Below are 19,437 nucleotides of genomic sequence, written 5' to 3'. Positions count from 1 at the left end.
CGTCCTCATTCGGTGAATATAACTCGCGTATACCCTGCACAGAACCGGCTGCTTGCCCAGGGTGTGGCTGTACGGGGTGGTAAGTGCACTGCGCACAGTGTTCGTGACAGGTACTTTTCTCACTGCACAGAACGGCAGGAGAATTGCCGCTGCGTGATTCCGTGCAGCCTCTCAGCCTTAATACTTGAGCTGAGCGGTTCATTCATTCCCGATCTTCCCTTCCTTTTCCGTCAAGCTGCGTTTTACGCTGCGGTTCTGTAACCTGCAGGCATCGTTAACGAGGCACTCTGCAGGGTTGCCAACCTCTCGCCAACTGGAAGGGGGACTCTTCCTTTCTTTGTTTCCGGGGAAATTATACCGAGAATAAACGGTCAAGCTGGGCGACGGACTGCGCGTGCGCAAAGCAATCGAACTCTATTGGTCGGCGAGATCGTCACGTGGCACAATATTTTCGGATCTGAGACAGGGTCGCCAACTTGAATCGAAAAGGACGTGAGATTTCAAAGTCAGACAGCTGAAACTTGAGGTGGCTAGCCTGTCTGAAATGACGACAAAACTCGCGCATGCGCAGTTGAATGCTCAATCTGCTAAGTTGAACTGTTTTTCCTCACGGTATGTCAATGTGTTTGAAATAATTCACAGGTGAATCGTTTCGATGCAAGTTTTGACGCGAAACTGCGAAAAAGAGTGTTCGCAACCTAATTTCGCACTTCGCATCCATCGATCCATCCATCAATATGTTTCAACTCTCTATCCGATAAATCTGTACAGCGGGGAATGAATTTCAACGGCTGTTTGAAAAATGACACGCGTGTTTCTGTCGTAGGCACGTACTTGACGTGTATGATAATGTTCAAACTCCATTGTAATCGATTTTCCACTTCACGAGATGTCGGCGTGGGTTTTCCACTTAACTCGATTCATCGTTTCGGGCTCCTGTAAGCAGCAATGTTATAAAAAAAATATTTTAATCTCGCCATTGGTTAAAACGATAAATCCGTGAACAAGAAATCCGTGAAATCGATAACCCGCAAAAGAGTAGAAGAGCCTCGAAAGCGTTCCGAAACACTTTCATCGGCCGATTGTTTCGCCCGGTGATTGATCGCCCGCAGGGATGGACAGGGTGGAATTAGATTCAATACAAGTTTTAAAACACCCATCGTAACAACAATGAGAGTTCGAAATAGTTTCACGAAGAAACAATTTTTCACCGATTACTGCCTCGCGAATAAATTCAATCGCTATAAATAATATCAGGATGATAAGACAATTTTCAAAGAGATTTTCGCGGGTCGCGAATACATCGATTTGACAAATACTCAATGCGAGAACATCTCGTAATAAAACGAGGAAAAAGTATCGATTTTCGGCCGATCAACCTGATTCGAGAAACAGTGATAAATTTCTTCCGACCTTCGGTCACTCAGGTTTCGACATCGAACAAGACCTTGGCACCGAATTTTCTTCCTTCATTTGGATGATCGCTTGACGATCCCTGGCCGATTCTTCTCTCTTCACGAGCTTCCAACGACGCGACTGAGATATTCATGATCCAGAGGGTGTTGAGGAGGAGTTTGCAGGAGGAGCGCTGGCTAGGATCAGGAATATACATAAACAAGAACGCGAGGATGAGGAGAGGGTTGGGTGCTTAGATCGATGAGATAGAGCGACGTGTGGGCCAGAGGCTCGTTTGCAATTCAACGGCTCAAATTGTCGAGTTGACTCAACGTTATATTCTCCACCCATCTTCGCCGAGTTGTATCCACCATCCTCTTCTCCTCACTCGCAGGGCTTACCTTCGTCAGCAATTTGGTTCGAGTAGCGAAAATTGGAGTGGAAATAACGCAACAAATTCAGCGCGAATCTTACCTGTCGCACAAGTCTCGCAGGTGAGATTTCGAAAAGAGTCAGCGACGTGATGGTCGGACGGAGGGAAACTCTTAATTCACGTCTCCGTGACGAAGCAAAAAATTGGTACTCGTATTTTTAAAACGTAACCACTTCGAAGTAATTTGAAAATTGCAAAACAATGATTTTACTAACTTCAACCTCGTAGTGTTTCTCAATTTCCAACAAATTCAAATCACTGTTCGTTGAAAGGGTTGAATTTTAAAAATGACAGTTTGTCAATGCTGTATTTTAAACACGATACGTATACCGATTCTCGGACAATGTATTCAAAAATTCGGAAACAACGAGTTTTCAATACTTGAAACATTTTTTCCCGTCATACTTGACAACTACATCGATATTCCGGCAGTCCAGCATCAGAATATATATTTTTTTTTTCAACATTTGAGACCCAATCCAATCTTTCAGGATGAAGAATTCAAACGAATTGAAAGAAATCCTCATCGCATTCTTTGCCGAATTCAGGAAGCCCTGCACTTACCAATTTCATTTTTGACAAAAGCTTATGTACGCAGACTTTTCAAGTGTACTTTTTTGACTAACTTCTACTTGCCAAAACATTATCTCGCCAATTCTGTCAAAATGAGTATGAATTTTTAGCAGACGAATTTCTTTGACCGACATATTTTCGTCCTTATAAATCACCGAGTTCGCTTGAATTGGGAAAAAGTTTTTCGACCGAGCACGAAGCCACGAACCACTCTAATAGACGGTAACGAAAATTTACGATGCTGAAAAATTCACAGCTGATCCTTTAACAGTATATCGTGTAACAAGGAGGCAAGTTCGGTATTTTCGGGTGGAACGTAAGTTTGCAATATGAATCGTAGGTGAGCCGAAGATGAATATTGCGAATAGGCGAAGCAAAAAGACCGTTGCCTCCTTGTCGCACACGATTCTTTACACTTTATACAACAAGAGTACGCTGCTAACTTATTCACGAAGCACGAAATTGAGGTTAGAGTCGCGCAATGTCAGACTCGTTCGCGACGGCGCATGCGCGTTAACTCCAAGCGCGCATGCGCGTTCGCAGACTGACTCAAGCGTCACAACGAAACGAGTAGATTGTGTCAGAAAGAGGCTTAAAACACGCTTACGTTTTATAAAAGAGTTCTCCTGCAAAGAAAATCATCGTCACGGTAATAACGTTAGGTTAACTTCAGTTCAATTCCTCTCTGAGATCGTTAACTTTCGGCACGTGACACTCGGCTTTACAGTTTCCGGAATTTCCGCGTTCCTCGGTTTTCTCATCCCCCTCGCACTACCCCATACTACCTATATATTGGAAATGCTCCCGGGAATTACCGGGCATTGCACCACGGGGAAAATCCACCCTGGTGGCGGATCGCGGGGTGACCGGTGACGTATAACTTGCAGTCATCGCCTTTGACCATCACCATCAGCGGTCGTGCAGAATTGCGAGGGTGCCGGGCGACCGCCGACATGTGGCGTGACCCACACGCACGCTTAATTCGCATTACAGCCGTGGAGGGAAACGGAGAAGGGTGTTCGATCCTCGTGGGATTTTAGTTAGACGTAACGCACCCTCGGGACCATGGCGGTGCAGTTCCTCGCTTTCTTTGCTCCTTATTTTTCTTCATTCGGTTAACCACCCCCCCCGCCCTCCTTCCCTCCCACCCTCTTCGACATACGTCTGTCCGAAGAGTCATCTTGCGTGACAAATTTCAAGTGTTTTATTTATATATATATATAAGTGTGTGTGTGTGAGACGTTCCACTCCAAATCGACCATCACCCCGGTCGGCGATTTTTTTTATTTTAAAGTATGACGTTGCGTGCAAAAAAACAATAAAAAATAAAAGATCTTTCACAGAGTTGCAGATTTTTTGAACCACGGGATTAATTTTTACTGCACCGAAATACCAATACACAAATTACTGAATTCCGTAATCAATTCTACCATTGTAAATGGAAAAAAAAATGTATAACTCCTGTTTGATCACATTTCCAGCACTTTTACAAATATGTAAATTCTGATGCAAAAAACTGCGCGTTTTAAGACAAAAATATCAAACTCTTGATAAAAGTAAGTGCTTATCGAGAAGAGCGTTCAGTTTTGACAAAAATTAATTGAGTCTTTGTTTCTCCTAAATCGTAAAAGATCTGGAGCTTTTGAAAGTTTCATGATTTTCGTATATATAAACACGTATCACAGAAGATATCAAAATTCCAATTAAATCGAAACTTTTGGCCCCCAACAATTCACAGACAATGGGTAAATTTCCCCATAAATATATTTACCAAGGGTGAGAAAATCACCAACGACGTTTAAATTACCCGAGAAAGACTTCCTGAAAATGGATTAATAACCCTCGGAGAGTTACTGCCTTTAATGAGTCATCTTTTCGACTATATATCTTCCCTCGGCGAGGCGATATCCGATTCTGCCGATGGTTCACACCATCGTATAGGAGGGTGGAGAAATCGTGATCAACGACAGGGATGTAAATAAATTCAGATGAATCACGATTTTGGTTAGTTCTCTTAAACCACGTTTCGGTCACGATTCTTTACCTCCGTTCTCGGACGGGAAATTTGAATACCCAAGAAAAAAAAAAACAAAAAATGGTAAAACAGAGTTTGATAACAAGTATTACAAAGTGTATCAGGGGTGCAAAGGTGATGAAATATTGAGGGAGAAAAATCCTCGGCCATTTTCTTATTCTTATTCTTATTCTTCCTCTTTCTTCTATTCCTTCCCTTTAACCCCCAAACTCGAACATCGCTATTCATCCCGAGATTTCATAAACGTGAAAATCTTCACGCGAGCCACTCTCTCAAGTAATCCTGTATTTTCCATCCTTATCTTGACAGGGAGAGCTGTCAACTCCCTCATTCAAGAAGAGACGCCCAGTCACGCCAACCATTCAGGGAATCTAGTCGGCACTAATTGCGTCATTCCATCTCAGTCAGCTAGCTTTTCCCTCATCCCAACTTTTGCACGCATAGCGGTGTAGCGATGATATACCTTATACACCAACTCGACGACTCCATCCGCTTCCTCTTCCTGTGTACATTGGAACGCGTTATTAAGAAAATCTTCTCTTACGACAAAAGATTCTCTTTCTTCATCCCTCTTTGCGCGTTATTCTTTTTTTTTCTAGTTTTTTTGTTTTTTTTTTTTATTTATTGTCACCCTCATTTCTTTACTCTCCCACAGTTATAAGAAAATTAGTTTGTTTTTAGTTCTTTCTTATCCTTTCATTTTCATTCCCTCCCTTCTCGTGTCACGCGTGTAAACAGAGGTAACGGACCGATCCGCGATAACTAATACACGTTGATAACCCGCTGATAGTGATTACGAATAGAATAATGGATGCAAAAAATAAAAAAAAACAAAAAAAAAAACGGCATATATTTTTTCTACTACTCTACAAGCTTGCGAAAAAGCATGTATATTTTTTTTCTCTCCTTTTGTTTTCTAGAGGGATTTTTTTTTCTATTATTTTGTAAAACTCGCTACTCATTGTGATACAAAATATAGTTTCAGTCACCTATTCATAGAAACTTTTCTCGGTATATTAAGAATGATTGTAGCGCTATCCATCATTTTATGTCCGATTCGGCAGTTTCGTTATTTTTCTTTGTTTTTGATTTTGTTTGTTTTATTTTGTTTTTTTACTAGACTGTACGCGTGACATGCATCGGGTGAAAGCAATCGAGGTATCATAAATCACATACATTTATCACGTGACATTTGCGATACTGCAACTTTCACGGGAATTTGGGTGAAAAATTTTTTTTTACAGCCTGACCGCACGTCCAGCCATTAGAAGGTGGAGTTGAAGATGTAGAAATATTTGGTAAAAAGGACATTTCACAAGGTCGAATTATGAATTGACGAAGAATCTATTTTTAAAGAATTTTCAGAACGCTGAAAGTTCAAGTACAGAAAAGTTAAATCTAGAAAGGTACAAAATACAGAAAGCCGTAAGATAGAATCTTCGGTATTAGAAAAAAATATATCAGATTTCTGTCCGAATGAACAAGAAATATGTCAGTTTTCAGTTACGATTTGAATACTTTGAAAATTTTCAGTATACATAATCCATTCTACACTTTGACTTTGGGTATACTTGAATTTTCCACGTTCGAAAAAAATTTCGTCAAACAATTTTTCCCGTCTTTTGAATATACGATATTGCAACCCTACCATCTCCAAATCCTTTCAAATTTTTCACCTCTACCGTGCTTTGATAAAAATGAGAAAGAATATCGCTCCGGCAATACCGTAGGTACAAAGGTTGGTTAGAATAAGCGCGGGGTAAAAATAGTCCGGAGGTGTAAAAATTTTGTCGAGCAAAGAGTTTTAATGACAAGTTTAATACCGGTGGTACCTGACCACCCACCCCCGCCCCTCGCCGACGCCCCCGCCAAAGCCTCGAAACCAACTCCTGCGCACCTGAGCATTACGCGCTCCAGTTGCCGGTAATTGGGAAAAATTGCTTTGCGGGAGGCACACCGACACGTTAGGAAGAGATGTAAATTACTAGGAACCCTTCGTTAAGGCATCCACCCCCCCACCCCCCTCCTAACCCCCTCACCGCCCCACCTCGCATCAAAAACATTCCGGATGTTGGGGCGATTCGATGCCGTGCTGCAACCGCGGGCATAAAAGCCGTTAATTAAATCGTCCTGCCGATGTATCCTGTGTAGAAAAAGCCGCACGGATGATCGCGTTGAGCAAAAACCACCGAGCGGTGGAAATTTCAGGATACGGTGATGATCGATCACGTGAATTTTTGTCAATAGGTTCCGTTCAAACAATCGCTAGATACAGCCGTAGAAGCGTGCGTAACGATCGAATAACACGTCTCAACGAAAAGAGTGATAAAAAGATATGTGTGATTTAAATAAATAGTTTTTGATTCCGTACATCGAACAGTAGCCAAAATCTTTATTCACTACTTATAAAGTTTGCTTTTGTCTGATGACATTATAATCAAACTAAATTGTTTACACGTATGCGACACGATTTTCTCGTAATACCAACGATATTCAAATCGCTACTGTTAAAAACGACGCTAATTTCAGTGAAAGAATTTTTCCATTAACAATTAGAGAATGAAATTTTTCTCCAGTATGGTTGCCAAAACGCCAGACGGAAAAAAGTGAGAGGGAGAGAGAGAGAGAGAGACGGGGCGTGCTACGCCCTTCGAAAGAAAAAAAAAAGGACAAAAATAAGAGGAAAAAGGAAGAGGGCGCGACCACCTCGTGTCGAAAGCGAAACCAGCGAACGAACGAAAGAAGGAACGCTGAGAAGGAGGAAATGGTGATAAACTGCGGTAAAATAATGCGTGTCTGGGAAAAATGATGAGAAATCGGGTCTTCTCCGGTGTATAAGAAAGAAGAAAAACCAGAGTTTTGCACCCGGGAAGGACGCGTCTACTTGCAGGTTCTTCTTTCACCCCCCCCCCCCCCCCCCTCCGCCCTTCACGTCGCATTTTCTCCCCCTATATTTCCCGACCTACCGAACTTTGTCGTATAGAAAAGATCCCGTCAGCCGGAACACATTGATGACTTTGTTAAGAGGATCTTTCTTTCCTCTCCCTTATTCCTTGCGTTTTTCTCCTTCCTCCCTATTTTTCGTATTCCCTATAAGTTGGCTTACACTCGGCTCTACCGTATTCGGCCTTTTAATTTGGGATGAGGCATCATATTTTTTTTTTTTTTTTTTTCCATTTCAGTCTTGGCTTTTTCTCCTCTCTTTGCGGTTTTTTTTCCTTTTCCTTGTTCTCCTTCTTCTTTTTTTAATCTTCTCCTTCGTTTCCCATCATCCGAAATCATTTCCTACTCGATATAGATATCGAGTACCGCACTTTTATTTATTTATTTTTTTTCTTCAATATTCATTCTATATCCCTCAATGCACAATTATAGATTGTCAATCGATACGTGAGGAGATTATTTTATTCACCAGAGATCCGCACGATTGTGAAACAGGTTTAACCGTGGGATTTTTCTTACCCATACCGATTCATCGAAAATTAATAATCCGGTGATAATTTTATTACAAGATATTTACTATCTATTTAATGAGGTGATAAATAGTTAAATTCTCGACTGTGTTTTGTAACGGAAATTAATAAAAAGCTCCAATTTTCAACCAAGCAACCTCTTCCTCAAAAGAAAAGGGTTGGGAAAAAACGAGCGTAAAACTTATCCATGAGTGTTCCCTATATTCCGGGTAAAAAATCGCTCACTTAACTAGCGTCCGCGAATAATTTACCAGTAATAATTGCGAAACCCGTAAACCCGTGAAGCGATAACGACTTCGGTGTGACGTTATGGCCACGTGGAAATGACTCGAGGCGTTTGCTGCCACGCACACACAAGTTTGTCCAGAAGTACGTCACCGTACAAGGAATTCAACCTATCCATGGCTAGAATTCACGTGCGAGAAAGCCCGATGGATCGGTCCATCAATCAATCGCTTGGGACGAAGTTTTTTCTTCCAGAAGTAATTTGAATTTGAATTTGAATTTGAATTCGAATTTATGCAGAGAGATAGAGAGAGAATTGCCCGACGTGAATGTGCCGCTGGGAACAATTTCAGCGATCTGGTTTCGAAAACCTTCGAGCTGAAATCGCTCTTCGTTGTGCAATGATTCAAATCATTGGGTTCTATTCTACCGCTTCTGCTTCTTCTTCTTATTCTTCTTGGGTAGTTGATTTCTAACCTCAATTTTTACTGTGCGAACAAAGGGTTGTAAAATCAGCGATGATAATTGGGGTTATTAGTTGGCAAAAGAGTATGGTACCAGATGCAAAGCTTGAATCGCATTGCGAGAAGTACCTGAGGTCAAATCAACGATGAGAATAGTGAAAATCAATCACATGAATACGGTCAAATGTTTCAACAACATTTGAATTGTTAAATTTTCGACATCGCTTCTCTTGAAGTGTGAGCGTAAAACCGAAATTTCGGGTAGTGACTGTAGACTCGTAAGTGGTAAGATTTGTGACGAAGGGAAGTGTAGTAAAGAAATTGAAAACTGCGGAACGGATGATGCAGAATCAAGTGTAAAGGGGTTCCAATATATAAAAGCAGACGGGAAGAGATCGAATAGAGTGAAATATTCGAGCGTCAGGAAGGCTTGGAAGGTCAGTGATTTTGAATGGTGGAACCCCCGTAACGTCTCAGGGGTTGCCTTACCAAACACCGTGACTGTGACAGAAGATGGGGGGGCAGGGTCACCAAGGGATGAAATCGATTTTCTGCCCAGCTATCTCTACCCCCTCATCCTCGTCCTCATCCTCATCCTCATCCTCATCCTCATCCTCATCCTCATCCTCATCCTCCTCTCTTCGGGAGAAGAGGACTTTATCCGCTTATCGCGGTCAACGACGGGCCATCTTTGGGAGGCTGGTAAATCAAAGGACCTGCCTCTCCTCCTTTTCGCCCCAGCTCGGCCCATAGAGAGCGAGAGGAAGAAGATGTTCCAAGTGGCCCTACCGGGAAGCCAGAACAATTAACTCCCTCGCACGGCACTCCTAACTTACGAGTGAAGAAGGACCCTTTCCGACTCGAGCCACGTACCCGCGAATCTATTTTCCTCGACTGTCCACGTCTTCTTCTTCTTACACTTCTTCGTCTCTCCCCGGTTCCTTTTCTCAAACCTCAATTCGGCAACCCTTTCCCTTTACGCCTCCTCTCCTCACCTAGTCACCATTATAACAGAGAATCACCAACCGTTTCGGAATCCTTTCATTATTCCAACCGGGTTAGGTGACGTTTTTCTTACCCCGATTAGCTGATAGACACGTACATACACCGTACTAGAAGAACTGTTCCACCGAACGATGAGGCTAGTTTCCACCTTGCACCACTTTCAAGACATGCCAAGGTCCCAAACTCTTCACGAAACGATCGTCAAACCTCTTTTCTATTTTTTCAACTACCTCAAATCTGACCAAATGGTTCCATGAGTTTATCACCGATTCTCCGAGTACACAAATTATGTTCTCTCTACGATAGTCGGCTTCCTTTTCATGGGAGTTGAAAAACCACGGATATTGGTTCAATCAATTCCGATCACCAGACAAATGCGGATGCAACATTTGCGGTCACTGGACGATTCTTGCCCACCTCGTTATATAATTTTGTGATCATTTACTGGACTTTCAATCTCTTCAATTACTCATAACACGACTAAAATTCGACTTGGAGCAAGTGTTGACCAGATTCATTCAATACTGCTAAACTTCGTTGTTCGAGAACTAATGTTTACGTAGACATCAAAGCACCTCTGCACCATTTGTAGCCATGAGCTTCGAGATGACGCTCAATGAATAAAGCAATAGCTGAATAAAACGATGAGCAAAACTGGCACTGAGGTGGTCAAACCGGTAATCTACCTTACAAATCTGATTGACGGTTTAATATTTATAAAGTATCCGAAGAGGCGTGTCTCTTCGAAATACCAGACTTGGTAGCAAATCGATCGAAAATCCGGGACTGCGTGACACCAGAACGTCGATGACCGTGAATACTCCCAAAGATTTCGATGATTACAGAAGCAAGCGTTTACCGCTGCCTTCGATGCTCAGTGATGAGAGGATGAACATGGAAAAAGTCTCCCCGTGATTTCGTTTCACGTGAGTGTGGATATCGATGTGCAGCTATGAAAAGGCCGCAAAGGGGGGAGACGAATGTGTGGATGCAGGGTTTACCGCGAGAGGCGCAAAACTGTCCGAACGATATGCAAAACAGGTATTAGGGGGGTTCAAAAGAGCGTGAAAATGTCAAAATTGAAAAATGAAAACCCTGGCTACATGCATTTTCCATGAATCGACACACCCCAATTAACGTTTGTCACGGTAGCCGGAGTCGGCGAGAGGATACCATGTATCTACGTACATACAGTGTACCTATGCAAGTGTATACAGCCAGCTGTACACGCCCTGTTGCACACGGTTTAAATCAACCCATCAACGGGTTAGTAATTTTTACCATTTGAGGGTTGACATGTGGGTACGAGCGTAGGTTTCAATTTGAAGCCCCCGAAAATTGGTCTTACCTACTCGGACGTAAACTCGCAGCACATTCGCTAATCAATCCAACCACTCTCTGCACGATAAACATCACGCAACCAGGACCATACAGAGTTGTTGGAATCCGATCAATGACGTTACGAAACGCATCATCGACATGGGTTTGGCGCTTATGGCATCGCAAAATCTCACTTCGTCCGTTGTGTAACAAAATCGTTTCAAGCACACCCCGCTAGGTGAATCCGCATGACGTAAATCATTATCACGGTGTTGGACGAGGTAGATATAATGAGTAAGACTACGGACGTTAACTCAGGGAACACTAACCCCAAACAAAATCTCTCTCTCGGCTTGTGAAATTCACCTCAACGCTACAAGCGTACCGGACTCCAAGGTGAAATTAGATACCTACAGTTTCGCAGTTTCGCATCGTGCACATTGCAAGCTCCGGAGATGGGCGGGTGCAATGCACGGTTCCATCTGAGACGGCAGTATCGTGATAGCGAACTATTCTCGTGGTCTAATCACACTTGGCCAGATTCTCGGACTCGATATGTACACCTTCGCTCTCCTTCAGTACTGCATGGATACCTATAACTGGAAACTTCAACTGCTCGCGATCATGAATATGACGAAAACGGATATACACCAAACACACATTTCCCAACTGCAATGATGTTAGCACGCTTGTTCGAAGGTGTACAACTCGAGCCTGATAATTATCTACTCATAATCGTCGAAGTTCTTCAGTGTCGGTTATCAAAACTTACTGGTATATATAAACGCGAGGGTGTTTCGAATGATCTCCGACGTATCTTAATTCTCGAATATTCGCCAAAATGATTCGTTATGAAAGACAACGTTATCGCTAGTTTTTTGTAATATGTGGTGAGTTCCATGCCAACCTGACCAACGCCTGACCCTAACCTTTTCGATTTTGTTTAAAAAATTTTCTGCACGTATCCCAACTTTGAAACAAACCTTTTTCTTCGACTGCTCAATCTATTTATATAAAAATTAACGAGTTTTTAATATATAAATAGGTGGCGTACGAGTGGTTTCAACAAATTTGTGTATTTCATATAGTTTAACAGCAGTTCGTTTGTTTTCTAAACACTTTCTTTCTTTGAGTTGGATTGCAACGCATGCCGGGAACGAAGTCGCGGGCAACGGCTAGTTATTTATTAATATTTAAAGTGATTTTGAAAAGAACCTTTTTTAAAATTCTCAAAAACTGTATTTTCTATTCCAAACATTTCTGAACCATTTTTGTCCCATTTTTTTTTTTTTTTTAGTACTTTCAATTTCTTTAGTCAACTCAAAAATCGTTTAAACGGTCTGAAAATTCCTAAAAAATTCTCAAAACTTCTATTTTTCACTTAGAACATTTCTAGACCGCTTCAATTACGGAGCGATTTTTGTAAACATCACGATGAAACCGGTCTCGAAATGTTGTAATTAATAAAATAGAACTATTTAGAATCCTTTGGGAATCGGTCCGGCCTTGGATATCTTGTAAAAGGAAACCTAGTTTTTGACAAGTTTTCGAAAATCTTAAAAAAAACTTCCTTTTCAAAATCACTATCAAAATATTTATAAATAATCAATCGGTTGGTTAGAAGAAAATCTGAAAAAATTCAGGATACTGTTTCAGAGTTGGGACAATTGCCGAGAAAATTTTGAAAAAAATTAAAAATCGTGAGGGTCAGACGTTGGTTGGGTTTCTATGGCATTCCCCGTGTAAAAGCGTGCCGATCCATTCGGCGATTCGGACATTGGCAAATAAAATAGGTACAACTGAATATGTGCGTGTGTGTGTGTATAACGCTATATGGGAATGGATCGATCGATGTGCACACATTCTATTCATGATTGTGCCACTCTTTCTCTCTTTCTCTCTCTCTCTCTCTCGAAAGCTCTGCACATAGTATCGCAGGATATCCACGAATGTCGGACTTGAGCAAACCCGCGAATCATACCGAATAGGTATATTGTTAATATCGAACTCAGTTCGCTGCGGGCTAAAAGAAGAAAAGTGGAGCGGAGCGAAGAGCGCGGCTTGTTTTTTTATTTTATTTTATTTTTATTTTTACTTTTTGTAATGTTTTTTCTCCGTGTTTTTCCCGTGCTCCTTTTCTTTTTTTTTTTTTTGCTATCTTGACGGGAATGTATACAAATGATTGTCCATTGTTTCGTTGCAATTTGTTTCAATTTGTGTTCGGCTTGTTTGTTAAACGGACGGAAAATAACGCTTTTCAAAGTGTTTTTAAGCGCTACACAACGGATGCGCAGATTCACATTCGTATTCGGATGAAATTATTTTACCAGATATAAAATTGCACCTGCGGAGATTTTTCTATTGTGTACTATTTGATTTGATTTCACTCTATTCTTCCGCAGTGGGTGTAGCAATGAATAGAAACTTATTCACAATACCGTCTTGACCTGCTTTTTCCGATGCTCGATGGCTTATTGAAAACTTCAAACGAGCCACTTAACGACTAATACTTTACATCCGGGGCAAAGATTTGAACCCATTTTGTAACGTCATTAATATTAGCAGAGACGCGTTGGAAAAATCGACCACAAGTTGTGACATAATTAAAGGTGCGCTTTAAATGCCACATTGAAAATTTTAATACTCGAATTTAAAAGAACAATTTTTTTTTTTTTTTTAATTCCCGCCTTCATTCACATCCGAAATAATCGTTGTCATAGTTTTTTTGAAAATAAGTATTCCAATCAGTTACCCGAAAACGAATCACATCACATTTTAAGCAAATGAGCGAGCGGGACGGAAAAAAAAATCTATAAAAATAACTAGTATTAAAGCCTTACGAAGTTGAAAATAACCGACAGCTTTGTCGTTTGAAAAAAAAAGATACTTTCCTTGGATTAAAACTTGCATGGTCCGCTATTAATATGCCTGTATAATATACCTATCCATAGTTCGAGCACTTTATACGTATAGCCGTTTGAAAATATTAAATTTCAAAATGAACTCTTTGATCGCACGTTGAAGAAATAAAACAGCACAAATTAAAACCAAGTCAAGTTTCCGTTGAGCAATTATTATTATTTTTTCTTCATTTTTTGCACAAGCGTCGCGTTGCAGGTTTTTGTTGAAAATTACCGCGTACCGTCCGCGTTAAAAGTAAATGAATTATTCTCGACAATTCCATTCTTCGTTATCGATCGGTCGCATAAAACTTGGTTAAATAAATACCATTAAAAAGGCACCGGTGTTTAGTTTAATTCTTCCAACTTAGATCCGTTGAAAAACTCGAAAATGGAAGAAGCATCAGCGTTCTAAACGGGTAAATTGAATTTCAAAATGCAGGGGAGAAAAAACTGTCAGCGTTAAGTAACCGCACACGGTTTAATGCGATATACAAGGTTTAATATCGGTAATTTAAAAAAGGCCTTGTCTCGCAAGTTTACAAAAGTTTTACCGTTTGTTTGCTTCAGGTTCGCTCTGAAAGTATACTCAAATAACGTTCACAATATTCCGCTAATCTTATATTCCGGATTTGAACCAGTGACCTGGATTGTGGGATATGTTAAACATACGATTTAATGCAAAGCTATTTGATTTATTCATTTATTTATCAGCTTTTAGTGCCCAACTAAAATGACCCAGTTTTAGACCGCACAGTTCGATCTATGTATGAATTATACCAACCGATTCGCGTTACGAACACGCGTAAATAATCGTGTACCGGAGAACGGTGAAGAAAAGTTTCAACCATGTAATTCCAACTTCTGAATTTAACAAATAATTCCAACGCAATCGACTCGATTTAAGTTACTCCACCGTTTACAAATTGGCTTTCCGAGGCAACAAGCCAATCCAATTACCGTGACCATTACCTGACACAAATTATCCGTCGAATACGTGTGAAATGTGAATCGATCTGCCGCAGGTGATGCAGGGTACGAAAAAAAATTGGCAAAATTAGGAAATATCATATTACGGTTCCTTGAATCCGATTTTCTCGCTCGTTGCTTCTTATTTTTCTTCTTCTTTTAAATTGTAATTTCAAGTCGAGGCGTGGCCTTCTCGCACCTGAGTCAAGCAGCGAGGTTTCCCACGTCGAAGGTTCGGCACAAACGTATATTCGAGGCGCCCGGACCCAGGGTTAAGGATGTACGGGACGTACAGTCGGGTGAAAAAATTCCAGGAAAGAAAAACATGACGAAACAAAAGATCGGTAAAAGTCCTACTTGAGTTAATCCGGTTTTGCGATGCTCAAAAAAAAGTCCCGGTGATAGAGAAGAATATTGTTAAGCCCGGAATTTCAAATTTCAACATCCGTCATTTTCCGACCCATTTTCCCTTATAACTCCAGAACTTCGAAACCGATTTTCATTCTTTTTTTTTTTTTTTTTTTTGTGGATAGCTACAGCGTCTGGTCAAGTGTTAGACTATGTTTCGTTAAAACCAGATCAACAGTTTTCGAGATATAATGATATTTATAAACTAAGTGGGAATGGGATAGCACACTGATTAAATTTCTACAGTTAGAGAAAAGTTGTTTTCGAAAGTTTTCTCTACACATATCGACAGCATACGGCTGTGTCCAACAGTTTTTCTACAATAATGATTTTGAAAATATTCACAATAAAAGAATAAAACAATTTATCGTTCGTCAAAACAAGTACGAACGGCACGAATTTTTCAACGAAGAAAAAAAAAGAAAGACGGCAATACAACCCTGTTTAACTAAAAGAGTAGCGTAAGCCTCAGAAACTGATTTTGCGTTGCAATAACCAAAAAAAGTATCGACAATAGCGCAAAATGTTTACGCGCACCTCGTTTTTCGCAATACCAACGATATTCAAACAGTTTTTTTGAACGATACCTATTTTACTGAATTTTTCTAGTTACCGTAACAAACGAAATTTTTTCTCAGTGTACGCTTATTTTACTCCACGTAGTTCGATTACACCCTTTGAACCATTGTTCGGTCATGTTTTTGTTCCGGCATATTTTCGAGCTGACCGTAGGTCGGATAGATCCTTAAATGTAGCAGAGAGCAGCAGGCGGAGGTCCTGAAGGATCGACCACGCCCCCCGATCGGTGGACCAACTTCGCGCTGAGGCTCTCGACTTTTCTCTCTGACTGGCCTCCCGGATTTCGACCCTTCAAAGGTCGCCCCCCGCCACGTCCGTTCGTCCGCTCGTGGGACACTCTGATCAATTATGCGACTGCAGGTTCGGATACCGGAGTGTCGGGTCCGGGGCCTAATTAAACGATTAATTAAAATACCTTAAGCTTATCCCCCCCCCCACATTCGACGACCCACTCGACACGAGTTACGCCTGCATCTCTTGATACACGAGCCACTCGCGTAGTCTTTCAAGTAATCCGTTTAACGTGCGCCCTTCGCCTTTCCCTTTTTCTTTTAAATACGTACTACCGTGTGTGATGATAAATTAATTGCGCACACAGATAGGTCACGCGGTAAACAGACTAATTCGAACACGATTCCATACTTTCAATTTATTCGGGTTCAATTAGAGGTTTAATTAAAGATCAGAAGTTTTGTAGGTACGGTTTCAAATCCGAATTCAAGTGAATACAAAATTGTATGCTCTCCTTCGCTCAAATATCCATTCAATTTAAACTGAACGGATTGTAAAAAATATTTTCCCAGAGATTCTTTTCACCGAAATTGGCTTATAAAATTTCGAATGAACGCAGATGCATCTCCTGTTTCGTGTTTCACTGATCCTATAAATTATCTCTTAAAACAGTTTTCAACTCGACATGCGAGATTTGAAAAATCGACAACGAAAAGTGAGAAAAAGTACCAAATGGATAGAAGAAGGAGGGTAAAAAATTGTGTTTCCAGCAAATTGAAGTCACCGGAACCGCCGAGCAGCGTCTCGCAGCGAATGGCACAACGCCCCACGAACCCTGGCGTTCGAATTTCAAAAAGCAACGAAGCAGGTGTGGAAACCCCGTCTCGTTGTATAGTTTATGATCGTAACAGAAGGGCGTTGTTCACCGTACCGTTTTCACACCATTTTTCCGCACTTCTTTATCACCGATAACAATATCGTAACGTCGGAGGAATATTTATTCCGCACGAACCGCAATTTCGTTTTTATACCGGCGCTGTTTTGCACGACCGAGTGACCATAGACGTAAACAGAAAGTCGAAAGGACGGGGATATAAGAAAAGAATCCGCGGGAAAATAATTCGGTACGCTGGTATGTACCTTGAGAAGTGGTAGAAAAGTTTGTGCATAAACTTTTCAGCAAGAATGAATTGGTGTCACTCACCTTTTGCCGCCGATGTGTGAGAGCCGGGTAGATAGACGACCCCGAAGAGGAGGAGAGAAGCGATGATTGGCATCGACATTTTCAAGGTTTTGGATCAAGAGCCCCGCACGACAAGTTTTGTACCGTAGTCACAAGCCGAACTTTAACCGAGTTTCGGACTCGTTCGTAAATGGTTTCGAAATCCGCTCCGACGTTTGATTAAAATCCCGTGACCGCGGATATTCACTTATGCATAAGTATACAGAGCCGCACCTTCCCTCCTTTCGTCGAAACCTGCACGCACATAGGAACCAAGAAAAGAAAAAAACAAAAAATATTTACACATCACAGTTGAATAATGTCACAGGATCAGCAACACTTTTGGTAATCGGTTTAGTCGTACCGTTCACAACACGTATTTCATGCTCAATTATACACATCGCGACGAGCCTCGTCGGCGAGTTTGTTTGTTTTCATTTGTTTTCATATCCTCACCGGTAACGTACCGATCGAAAATTCCGTGATTACGAAGTGCAGGCAGCTTGGGCGATAAATTCACTTGAGAACAACACAGCGTAGCGGCGTCAGCGTCGGTGTTGGAAAAAAAGATGAAACAAGCCAGAAACAAGAAAGAATCTCGCGGCATAGACGCGGCGAGTATAACCGAGAGACCCAACCTCGCTCGCCGAAAATCACTCCGCGGTGTCAGCGACGACGTTACGTGTCAGCGGTAAGACGAGCGCGCGGGGCGATAATCGCTCGACGCGCGTCGCGACGCGGGACTTGAAATGCGGACGCGTAGGGCCGCGATTCGGACTTTGCAGGGGTGGGCGGGTCCCGTGTCTCTCTCTCACTCTCTCACTCTCTCCCTCTCTCTCTCTCTCTCTCTCTCTCTCGATAGAGAAGGAGAGGGAAACGCAGCTCGGTGAGGTGTTATCGCGTCGAGGCACCCGGCACTACTGAAGGCTGCCGCCTGACGGCGGTACGCAAGAGTGGGCGTACCTCGCGACCTCGACGTAGAAGCCCGCGCAACGGCCCGGACGGGACGCTGTGACTGCTGCCCGCGACTTTCGGGGACGACGAGGAAATGTACACAGGGTGCAGCGCGTCGAAACAACCCAGCGGCAAACCCTTGCCGCATCTCTTGGAAACCGTAGACGATACGACTCTTCGTACTTCGTTGATGTACATATCGCCCTGCGGCCCCGGCTTGTTTACGTTTTTATTTTCGCCCGTCGTGTCCCATTGTTTTGATTTTTGATCACAGTTCGTCTCTCAAGGTGATCCACGAGAAATTGTGCAGCTTCTAGTATATTCACACCCGGGCAGTTTGATGGTTGTAAAGGTGTCTGCTTTTCAGGTGTAACGAAAAACTAACTTTTGGTTTGTATATTTATTTGGGTCGTTATCAAATGACGACTTACAAAATTATACGCTTTTTGAAATAGCCAGGGACTAGTGCTGTGTCTGTGATTAATCATTTTTTTTTTTTTTTTTTATGTCAATTAATCGATTGATCGAATGATTGAAGTTTTTGATTGATCGTTTTTTCGATTAATTGATTAACAGACGGATTCGATTTGTATGGGGCAACTTTGATTAATCAAAATCGTTTCAAAATCGGAAAAACGACTAACCGAAATCGTCGATTAATCGATTAATGGAAAAAACAGTTAATCGAAGCTTTACTGTCACACGGTATTCTATTCAACCGTTCTGGTAACCTGCTTCAACTTTGTTTGATATGGAAAATAAAAACGAACGATTTAAATTGTTCTTCTCTGTAAACCAGTGAAATAATAAACAATTTAAAATTCATGAATCTTTTCTGTCGGTATTGCTAGTTTATTCATTTAATGCACGTCGCCGATTCTTAATTATGTTGCCCGTTTAATACGCTGTGGTAACTTTCCTTTCAAAAGTTACATTTATCGGAAATTTTCTCGCAGCCCGTTCGGCTTTTCATATTTGCATGATTTGTAGCCGTTCGATATGCTGGTAGATAATTCGAAGCCACATTTCACCCAGTTTTTGAACATTTCGTACGATTTTTGGCTCGTTATATTATTCACTCAATACAGATATAATACAGCGTGTTTGTATTTTACCGACGGTAAGCAAGAATTGTTTCACTCCTAGCTGTAAATTTTTTTCACAATCTATTCTCCCGGGCTTGCGATAAAAGGAATTTCTAAATTGTGTTTTGGTCGATGAAATATTGCATACATTTGCTTGAACTTTTGC

At 41.5% G+C, this 19,437-nt stretch overlaps 1 protein-coding gene across 1 annotated transcript in view; it reads right to left on the bottom strand.

Annotated features, from left to right (window-relative positions):
* LOC124182725 overlaps window positions 1-18,133 on the bottom strand; it is a 108,130-nt gene extending 89,997 nt beyond the window's left edge. Inside the window, exons 1-2 of the mRNA XM_046570310.1 lie at window positions 17,700-18,133; window positions 17,215-17,487 (exon numbers count right to left, since the gene is read on the bottom strand). Coding sequence (XP_046426266.1) covers window positions 17,215-17,293 — 79 coding nt within the window. The 5' untranslated portion in view covers window positions 17,294-17,487; window positions 17,700-18,133. The remainder of the gene's footprint in view (window positions 1-17,214; window positions 17,488-17,699) is intronic.
* Between the last annotated feature and the right edge of the window lie 1,304 nt (window positions 18,134-19,437).

Source organism: Neodiprion fabricii, chromosome 5, assembly GCF_021155785.1.
Source record: "Neodiprion fabricii isolate iyNeoFabr1 chromosome 5, iyNeoFabr1.1, whole genome shotgun sequence".
Taxonomy (NCBI): Eukaryota; Metazoa; Arthropoda; class Insecta; order Hymenoptera; family Diprionidae; genus Neodiprion; species Neodiprion fabricii.
The sequence above is the reverse complement of the archived record's forward strand: the minus strand, read 5'-3'. Positions and strand labels throughout refer to the sequence as shown.